Below are 11,091 nucleotides of genomic sequence, written 5' to 3' on the forward strand. Positions count from 1 at the left end.
CCTAGACAGTTCATATCATCTGTTTCCTAACCAAAGATGCATTAACATGAATAATCGCATTGCATTCTTTTCTGCAGCCAGCAACTAATCAATATTTTTCCCTGTACAAAAATCCCCTGGCTCCCGTTTTTCGTTACTACAGACTAGAGAGTAGTAGAGACTCTATTCCTGTATCTCGTTGAAATACTAAAACCTCAGCATAGTCGAGCAAGGCCAGCATTTCCCAAAAGTCATCGAATCCAACGTGTGCAACCTTTCCAACTGCCAATTTCATGGGTCACTAGGTCGATAAAGATTGCTCTCAAGACTATATGTCATTATTATTATTATGATCAAATATTTACAATATTACAAGCCAAGGCTGTAACCAAAAGTGTTTCTTCCTCCACTTATGTATAATATTTGAATACCAGGTCACATCAATGCCAAACAGATGTCATTTCAAAGCTTTGAAGCCACACCTATTGAGAAGCTGACCCTTAAGTGACCACACTGCCCATCCCCCCATCCTATGTACACCGCCTGTTCCTAGCAGGAAGGCTCATCGGTAAACCACACCAGGACTCCTAACTAATTAATGTCCCCTGCGAGCGAGCGAGCGAGCTGGACTCTGGTATAGTGAAGCCTTTCTATCAGCTGCCCTCGACTAGAAAGAGTTCCCGTTTGGCTGCTTGCGCGGCTCCCACACACCACCATGTCCTCCTCGCTGGCTGATCGGAGGGAGGGCAGAGCGAGGCACAGGAGCCAGAGCAGCGGAGCGGCGGGGAGCGTAACTGGGCTCAGTGATAGGGAGCAGTCAGCGCAGCCGTAATAACCCTCAATCACCCGCGGAGGCCATTGTGGTGCTGTCTGGCAGGACGCGGCGTCATCGGCCCAGCAGAGAGAGAGCGAAAGAAGGCGGGGGGGGGGGGTTGGAGCAGGGTCCTGGTGGCAGGATAATAAGTGTGAGGGTGGGGGTGGGGGGGGGGGGGGGAAGGGGGTTGACGAAAGGAACAAGGGAGAAGGATGGCGGGGCATCGGCCTGGGCGTCTCCGCCAGCTGGTGCTGCTGGGCTGGGGAGCGCTGCTGCTGGCTCACTGCTGGTCCTCCGTGCTGTCCCAGATCCCCGACCCAGAGGTAAGAGCACGGGCGTCACTCGCCTGCCTGTCCCCCGGGGACAGGCAGGCGGAAAGGGGGGGGGGGAGGGCACCATTGGTGTCCCGCATGGCTTGAGCAGGTCTAGCTTCATGCATGATGAATGTATGTTTGTGTGTTTATTGCTGAACGAGCCCGGCACGGCTCGACAAAGACCGAACGCACTCGCAATGAAACCCGACACATTTGCATGGGTCCGCGGAAAAGGATCATAAATAAAGGGGGGGGGGGGGGGGGGGGGGGGGGGGCGACCAGTATCAAACTGTTGTTTTGTTTGCGTCGGTTTGATAACCTGAGAGCGTGCAAAGCAGTCGGTTGAGCTGTGTGTGTGTGTGTGTGTGTGTGTGTGTGTGTGTGTGTGTGTGTGTGTGTGTGTGTGTGTGTGTGTGTGTGTGTGTGAGGTAACCATCAGGATGATGACACAAGCTAAGTACGGGGAAGGGCAGGTAACATATTACATGACAACTAGTGGGATCTGGCCCGACAAAACACGACAACACCTGCGCTGAACGAAGCCGTTCCATAGACTCTGTATCCATGTCTGCCTTTGATGGATTCATTTTTAGATGGCTGAGACAATATAGGGGACATTATATAACGATTGTGCTGTTATAAACCTCAACTGAACAATGGTTGTTTGATTGTGATGTATCAGATTCATTTGTATGTCACAAAATGCATATGCATTGTGTAATGATAGCATAACTGACGCTATGGTGATTCAAAAATTTAATTAATGGGAATTTACATACAGCCAAAGAAACTACTTTGGCTGTAGCCTGTAGCGGACCCACGCACTAAATCACTAAATTTGTAAGCTGAACAAGGCAGAAAGAAACACAGATGTATACAAAGACATGTCCTTCTGTGATGTTCTTATGGTTTTATACATTTGGGTAGCTTAACTTCCATAGCACATAAATATGTTCTTCAAATGGTGTACCAACTGCATTTAACTAGCGCTTTGCTCCCCAGCGGCCGCTCGTAGCGCTTTACCCATTCAAACACACATTCCTTACCGATGGCATTGTCAACCACAGAAGGCAGCAGGGAGCAGTCAGGGTTAGGCATCTTGCTTAGGGACATCTTGACATTTAGCTAGGAGGAGCAGGGATCTAACTAACAATCCTCCTATAATCCCCCTATAGTATTAGCATTAGCTTAACATTATACAATTTGCTACTTTATTTGTTTACTTCTTTTTCTTTGCACACCTGTAGCCAACTATGTGCACCACGCGTGCGAGTGCTAAAGCGTGTGAGCGTGCCACCACCGTGCGACCTCCTATGATTCAATGCGACATATGCGTGGGGGCCGCCCCCCTGAGGTCACCGCAACACAGCTCTTGTCTAGTTACGCATCGGACCCTGACAGCACATTGGGTGGTGTGCTTAAAGCATTATATATATATACATATATATATGGGTATATATTTATATTTATTATTTTGCAATTGGTGTTGGCTCATTTTTTTCGTTTTCAGAACACAAACTGTCTGCCACCCCCGTTCGTTGGAGGGCATGAAAAGACAACGGAGGTCGTTTACGTTATCAAGTTAGACGTCGATCTAATTTCAAACATAGCCTCTCGTTAATTATTTTGCAATGCAGCCATGGGAAATCAAATGCCTACTTCCACAACAAAAACCTCTAAAGCAGTGTAAATCTGTATTTTAAATTGCTATATCATAAACTAGGCTAGCTAAGTTTGCGAAAGAATGAATGAATTCAATCATTATGAAACGATTGAATTGATACAAGGAGGACAGAAGAAACTAATTTGGTTAGTGTGGTTAAACACCTAGCATGGTGAGGAGAAAAAGTATAATTTATTCCCAGTTAGAGGAATAAAGTGTGCGTTTTGACTGCTAAGCATGTGGAGCTTGTTTGCATGATGTGTTTAGTGGCGCTACTTCCTTTACACACAGATTTTGCTGACATGTTTAGTGGTTTCACTCAAAACAGGACTTCTATATGATTATGACTCACTAAATGAGCATCACGCATTCAAGTGTTTTATGTAGGTGAGTGAATATTGGGGATCACTGAAGCGGGTGTTTTCTCCCATCAAGCTCAAATGAAAAGTTCCTGCCTTTTGCGCTATGTATGAAACATAAAACGGCTTGTACTTCACAACGTCATATCGCAAGCACCGCACACATTTTGGAAGCGTAGGAGCATTGGCAGTAATGCTTTTTTGGTTGTTGTTTTGTTATTCACCGTGAAGTGATTGGTCATCATAGGGAGTTGATGTGCTTGAAACTCCCACAACTAGACGTTGCAAAAAAAGAGTCATTAGCTGAGGTTATTTTAGGATTTTACACAAGTACTACCACAAGTCTCGAGAGCCCTCTCAACATGGCAGGGTTATGAATGCCGAATGTAGACCTAAAAGCTATATTGAGTATGCTTAAAATCATTATGTACAGGGCTGTGTGATATTCTAGTAGGCTAATGTTGCGTTCTTAAAGAAAGTAGTCTAATCCGGATCGCTTTTAACTCACTTTATTTGTTAAAGTATTTCAGTATGGTAACTATGAAGCAAAAGGAGGGGAATTGTATGGACACGCGTGTGAGCGACAAACAGCAGGCCTCTGTACCTTACTCCCTAGTATGGACTGCCGGATGTTTCTGATCTCGTTGGCTTCAGTTCCTGCTTTAATAACGAGTAGGCGTGGCCTATGTGACGTATTGGTTTCGCCCTCCTCACCTGTCTAAAGGTGCTGCCCTCTGTGGCTGGAATAGTTATTGCAACTTATATGTCGGATCCTGCTTCCTAGTGGCTATGTACCGTAATTACAGCTTATGTGTTCGATCATACTTCCTAGTGGCTATGTGTGGGTAGCTTATGTGTTCGATCATACTTCCTAGTGGCTATGTGTGGGTAGCTTATGTGTTCGATCATGCTTCCTAGTGGCTATGTGTGGGTAGCTTATGTGTTCGATCATACTTCCTAGTGGCTATGTGTGGGTAGCTTATGTGTTTAAAATACGTAACAATATATCATTATTAATCTGTCAGCTAAGAAAATCAAACTAGCTCTCTTAGAAACATAGTTCAATACTGATGGATGGATTTTTCCAATGCATTGTATCGAAACCAAATAGCTGTAGCATTCAAGTACATACATGCTTTCATACTATAGAGTAGTATACATCAAAGATTCTATATTCATATCCTTTCATAGTTGTTCTTGCTTTTACTTCGTATTTTTAGATTTCAGCTATAGTACAATAAATCTCTATTTTTTGTCAATACGTGTGTGTGTGTGTGTGTGTGTGTGTGTGTGTGTGTGTGTGTGTGTGTGTGTGTGTGTGCCTGAATGTTTCTCTGAGTATGTGTGTGTGTTGTAAGCCTATGGTGATAGATATTAAGATATAGAGATGTGGGCGACAGGAGAAAGACAATAATGAGTGATTTATTGAGAGAGCTACATTAAAATGCCTTTATTCAGTGTTCTGAAGGTCTCTTTTACAGCCTGAAGTCATGGACTGGTTCTCAGACCCACTCTATCTCATGAAAGGCACCGCCACCTTTTGAACCGGTGCTCAGCATATTCAGTCAACTGCCTTCGAGGAATATCTTAAATGCTCCCATTCGTAAAGACACGTGGGGCGTGACCCGGTCTGCAATGTTCCTTATCAAGAGACTACACGCATAAATGAACCTCTTCCTGCTCCTTTCATCCCCCAGCTCCTACCCACAGACCCCCCGAAGAAGCCCGACCCCGTCAACTCGGAGACGGTGGTCTTCTGGGGGCTGAGACTGTGGCAGGTCATTGGCATCTTCTCTATGTTCGGTTTAACGGTTGGTAAGTAGAAGCACTGTTTCCTGAAATTTACATTGAAAATTAGCTTGAAAATTACATTGATGCATTACAGTTTCGCAATGAACTGGTGTGACTTACGTATTTTGCCAACCCATGTATTAGTCAGGGGGAGGCAGGTCGAGGTTGGGACGTTCCACCCCGGGTTGAAAGGTTCAGGGTTCAAACCCCAACGTCTGCAGTCTAACGTTCACATGCGTCCATTCCCAAAATGCCTCACTCCTCATTAGTTGCATCGATGGTATCCGCTGAATGACTAAGTAGGTCAGTAGTTTGGTCAGTTCACTCACCGCAAGGAGGTTATGGGTTCAAATCCACCCGGGCCTGAGTGCATTAGGCGGGTTCTTCTACCGAGTATATAGACCAGGGTCTTGCTCTGGGGGCCCGGGTTCTCTCCAAAGACAAGCACATTAGGGTACAAAGCAGTGCAGTTCTAACTTTATATGTATATATATATATATATATATATATATAGTGATCCAACAATGACCAGCAAGTCAAGTCTTAACATTGTAATATAAATATATGTTATAGTTTCACAAGGGCAACACTATAATTTAGGGAGCCAGTGATTCAGATATGAATCACTACTGTATCATAAGTGCATCCATAACATCAGGGTAAAATAGATAACAATGACTGAATGCCATAGCTTCTGCATCTTAATTGTTTTGGGTTTAAGAAAAAACCAAAAACAACACGTGAGAAAAACGTGTGCAGAATAAACACAGTCTATGTTTGTGATTGCATTATAAATTGATTTTGTATTGATGTTTATTTATGTGGTTAAAATAAAAACCTTTTTTGCAATGACGACATAACGTGTTTAAGTCTGTTTTAAATGACCTGATTGCTGTCTCCAAAATCCAATTATTGGACATTGTCTTTTTTTTCTATTGATGTTTCTACAGCGTGACCGCAGGAACGTGAGAATCCATGTATTCCAGAGAAATTATGGATTCTGACCCCTTTCTCCTGCTGTCTATATTCTGCTCCTTTCTACCTCAGTTATCACGTTATGCTGCATCTTCAAATGCCGAATCCCCAGGACCAAGAAGGAAATCGAGGCGCGCAACGCCCAGAGACTTGCTGCTAAGTCCTACGCCGACACACTGGAGACCGTCCCACCGCTCAGCGAACTGACCGAGATCCCAGGGTGTAAGTGCTTCTGGATTCTCCTTCACATGTTGCCTCGAATATTGCAACCGGTGACCCTGTTGCTTCGCAGGCGGCTGTCTACCAATAGCAGAACGTGTTCATCACTCCCTTCTCTCTTGCTTTAGTTTTCCTGTTTAACTACTTTACTACTTATTTTTCTGTTTAACACTCTTTTCTTCTCCTCTTCCTTCCTCCCCTCATCTCTTTCATACCTATGGCCTGTTATGTCCTTCCCTTCTCTATTTTTCTTCCTTCTCCTCCTGCTTCCTTTCCCACCTCTTCCTCTCCTCTTTGAAACTCTCTGCTTCTCTTTCCTTCTTTCAACCTTTTCTCTCATCTTCTCCATTTCCCTTTCCCTCTCCTCTCCGCTTCCTATCTCTATTCTCTTTTTTCGTCCTTCCTCTCCTCTCCCCGGCCTCTCTTCAATTCCCTCCTCCTCCTCCTCTCCCCTCTCCCCGTCCTCTAGCGGAGTCTTTGGCCAGCGTGCAGACGGTCTCTGAGCAGGTCCAGCTTCAGAGCACTGAAAGCAGCGATCTTCCAGTTGTCAGAGAGGAGGAGGAGAACAACACTCCACTCGATTTGCCAGAGACAGCCTGATCTACCTCCTACCCCCTCATCCTTCCTCTTCCCTTATACTCCTCCTCCTCTTCCTCCCTTTTCCTATTCTTAAATCCCCCTCCTCCTCCTTCTCATTCCTACTCCCTTCTCCTCCTCCTTTCTCCTCTCTCCACCTCCTTTCTTCTCCTCCTCATCAGCCCTTCTTGGTCCTCCTCCCTTCTCATCCTCCTTCATTCTCCTCCCTCCTCTGAATTCTCCTCATCTTCTTCTTCCCTCCTCCTCCCTTCTCCATTTCCTCCCTTCTCCTCCACCTCCTTATTGTTCCTCCCCCTCCTTATCCTCCTCCCTCCTCCGTCTCCTCCTGCTCCTCCCTTCTCCTTTTCCGCCCTTCTCCTCCTCCTCCTTACTATTCCTCCTCATCCTCCTCCCTTCTCCGCCTCCTCCTCTTCCTCCCTTCTCTTCTCCCTTCTTGCTTCTCCTCCTCCTCCTCCTCCTCTACCTCAGCCTCTTCCTTCTGGCGTTGATTTAGACTGTAGGCCCCCATGCCGCCTTTAGATTGAGGAATGCGTTGAAAGCAAAGTGTGTATGTTGGGTGTCTTCTCTGTGCCTCTTTTGTGTTACTAATGCGACCGCTGGGGTGCTCCCTCCACCTGGAGAAGGGAACAGAGAGACATCCACGCCCCTTAGTCAGACAGTTGTCAGGCTCATGATATTTATGCACCACTTAGTGCTTTATATAGAAACTTTGCGAAAAATCATTTTCTCTTTTGCCCGGAAATATGTATGTGAGTGCAGCTGTGCCTATTATTGCATGCCATTATGTTAGAAGATGGTCCTTTTTTTATTGTAATCCTCTTAGCACCGGTTCGTGTGCATAGAGGCTGCTGTGAGAGATCATGCACATTGTGGTCTTAGTAGTCTAAAATTAAATTTAATCGTTAAATTAATCGTTGCGGAACTTCGTGTCCTGATTGTACATTATTTAGACTTAGATATGTTACGTGTTGTGTATGATGCCTGTCTTATTTCACTTCTGTTTTCTGTGTGATTGTCTGTCAGTTTCTCTGTCTTCTTCTCTATTTGTGGTCTTTGCTTCTTCACGTTGAATAAAGATTAATTGTAGTATAACTTATTATTTATACTTATTATTTTCATCTGGCCGACACCAACTTTACAGAAAAGATATTTAGGTCTAATCATCTTCCTTCTCTTTGTTATACATTTGGATCCTTTTTGGAGGTTTTCAAAGGTCAAATATTGTGACGGATGTGGGCTGACAGCTTTGGTCTGTCGTTGACAGATTATGACGCACAAAGACACAGAAAGCCTTCTTCATGAAAGTATTTATTTGCCTAGTCATGACCAATGTGTTTCTCACACAGGAATGAAAAGTTAATAGTGAGTTGAAGTCGGTGAACCCTGAGTTATATTTAAATATGTGTGTACATACATAAAACCATATAATCGCTTTCTATGATAATAATATCCCATAATAACAGAGAGGCCTAATAGAGCACAGTGAGGGAGTCATTCACCTCGTACTTTATCGAGGGATAATCTGATGCGTTTGGCTAAATCCTTGTCCGTTCCATAAATGTAATCACCCATGTGGAGGGGATAACATGTTTTTAATATGAGCTGCTGCCATTACAGAGTGACAGGATGAACGGATACACAATCACTTCTCCCTGGAATGGAACTCAATGCACTCTATTATTATTATTATTACTATTATTATTATTATTATTATTATTATTATTATTATTACTATGCCTGCTAGGGAATAAATACAAATGCGCATGCAATTTGTATTTAGCAGGCCCCCAAATGTTTGTTAACAGAAAGGAAATTACCATTTGTGTCAAACTGTGATGACCTAAAACCTCATCTGTGGCATGCCAAGGTTCAAATTAAAATAGTGAGAAAGTCATGGAGTTTATTTTAAATAATTAAACCATTCGTCACTGGTTCTCTAATCATCACCACATAAATATCACTCATGCTTTGACTCACAAATATCTGCCGTGCAGCATTTGCACCTGTTGAGGAATAAATAAATGAATAGATACATATAACAAATCAAGCTAAATCCTGTATGGATTTTTTCAAAAACATCCAATCCAACAGGCAGCAATCACTCCTTTGCCTTGACCGTGGCTCTGCAGTAACCACGGCTGAAAAGTCTTTGTTAAAGCAGACAGGTTATATCTTTCTATCACATCTCAACACCTGCACCTCACTAGCTCCCCGAAACACACACATACACATGCACGCACACACACTCACACACATCATAATACACCAGAGAGAGATAAAGGGAGACGAAGGGAAGGAAAAAGGGGAAGGAATCCTATCTGTGGGTGACAGCTAACGTAATAAGGTTGTGAGTGACTCTCACTAGCTCAAAATGGGCTTTAGCGTTCCTCTCTCCCTCACTATGATGGCAGAGAATAGCATGGGTATCCACGCCAATGTCAAGAATAAGAGGTGTTATCAACAGCAAACCCAACAGTGCTAATATAATTGCTGGAAGGGGTTTCATGCTGTGTTTCAGGCCTTTCCCCCTCCGACCTATACCAATTGTGTGAATACGATGATAGATGATCTATGTGTGTATATATATATATATATATATATATATATATATATATATACAAACAGAATTATAGTCTTTTTTGTTCTCACACTGTCACATTTTCCGTGGGCAGAGGGTGCAGAACTTAATATTTCCCTCATTGATCCACAGCTTTAAAGCTAACCAATTACACAGAGAGTAAGGGCTGCTGAACTTGCTGTAAAATGGGGAATATATGAATTAATTGGTATGCAGGTTTTCATGGACATGGATAGCATTACAACAAGCAAGGCATTTATAGAAGACACTGTCATTTTTTTCACATGTATTTCCGTGGCTCCTGTTGACCGATACCGTAGGATATTTACCCTGAGAATGTCGGAAAAACGTGACCACTGAGTCATATTTTCTTGAGCAAATGTCGGCGGTGTGTAAAGAGACACCAGTGTTAGTCTCCCCCCTAACTCTCTATACCTTTCTTGCTCTTTCCAGTCTATGAAATTACAACATGAGTCATATGCTGATTACTTAATCCAAAGCAATGGCATATACTATGCTTTATGTATGCTTTATGCTTTTAAACAGACAACATATGCCATATTTATTTTAACCTGTTACCTGGTTAGAAGGAAATACCTGGTTGTGTCTCTAGAAATCTAAAGACAAATCTTAGCACAAGTTATGCAATATTCTTGGTGCAATTATTGAAATTATATAGTTTTCCCAAAGTGGAATATGGACATACCTTTTCGATATGCCATAATACACACCCAAACTTGTCAGACTGCTTTCCTTCAGGCTGATACTGCGTGACGTGGCTCCACATCCATATTTCAATATAGCGCAGAGTGAACCAGCCGCCTGGGATGCCTCTGAGTCTGCTGGACATACCGAGTTGCATGTCTCGTCATTAGGCGCTCATTACAATCCTATTAGAAGAACAAACAGACCATGTTGATTAGGACCCATAGAGACCTCTCTGCCTCCGTTAGAACATGACCTACTTAAGCCTTCCTCTCCTAGATGCCTTCTCCCTTTTTCCCGCTGGCCTGGCTTGCTGTGGCAGATAGGGTGGGGTGAATAAGGGGGGGCTGCCGTGGTACCAGGTGTGTGTTTGGTGTTTTTGTGAAGAGATTGAAGCGTTTTCTTTCTCCTTCTTCAACCTTGCTCTTTTTCTTTCGGTCGCAGCTGCGAAGGTGGCGGAGGAGGAGGTGGAGACGGTGGCCGGCAAGGTGGACGGCAAGGAAGGGAAGAAGAACAAGAAAGGAAAGGAAGGGAAGGAAGGAAAGGAAGGGAAGGAGGAGAAGGAAGAGAAGGAGGATTCAGAGGAAGAAGGGAAGAAGAAGAAGAAGAAGAAGAAGAAGGCAGAGGACGAGGAGGACGGAGAGGAGGCTGAGAAGGGTGGATCCAAGAAAGGAGGGGCCAAAGGAGAAAAGGGAGACAAGGAAGGAGGTAAGGGCGGGGCCAAGGGCGGAGCCAAGAAAGGAGGTGCTAAAAAGTGACCTGCTGACAGGATTTAAATGGAGAACAAAGACTCTTATTTTCTATGGACAGTCTCTAATTTTCTACGGACAAAAGCTGGCAATGCTGCGAAAGGAAACACGAGTAAACAAACCTCATATTATCCAATGTTGGGTAGGCCTACTTTCGGATGCTTTTTATGTTTTGTACATACTGTTAATTAAAACAAATAAAAAGGATCTCCATTTTTTTTAAGATGTTGTTCTATTGATGAATTGCGTCTTGTGTCTGCAACTTTGTTATATTTCCCACCAAGGCATGTTTTATAAGTAAACAAGAGAGCAATACAGTAAAATTTATATATTTATTGTGCTATTTTC

General features: G+C 43.6%; 1 protein-coding gene across 1 annotated transcript; it reads left to right on the plus strand.

Moving 5' to 3' along the window:
• Positions 1-1,005: 1,005 nt before the first annotated feature.
• On the plus strand, positions 1,006-10,752 carry tmie (transmembrane inner ear; the record flags this gene model as incomplete). Its single annotated transcript, XM_079750743.1, has 4 exons — positions 1,006-1,116; positions 4,827-4,944; positions 5,968-6,117; positions 10,439-10,752. The coding sequence occupies 4 exons, from the start codon at positions 1,006-1,008 to the stop codon at positions 10,750-10,752; spliced, it is 693 nt and encodes a 230-aa protein (XP_079606869.1).
• Between the last annotated feature and the right edge of the window lie 339 nt (positions 10,753-11,091).

Source organism: Pollachius pollachius (genome assembly GCF_949987615.1).
Source record: "Pollachius pollachius genome assembly, chromosome: 14".
Taxonomy (NCBI): domain Eukaryota; kingdom Metazoa; phylum Chordata; class Actinopteri; order Gadiformes; family Gadidae; genus Pollachius; species Pollachius pollachius.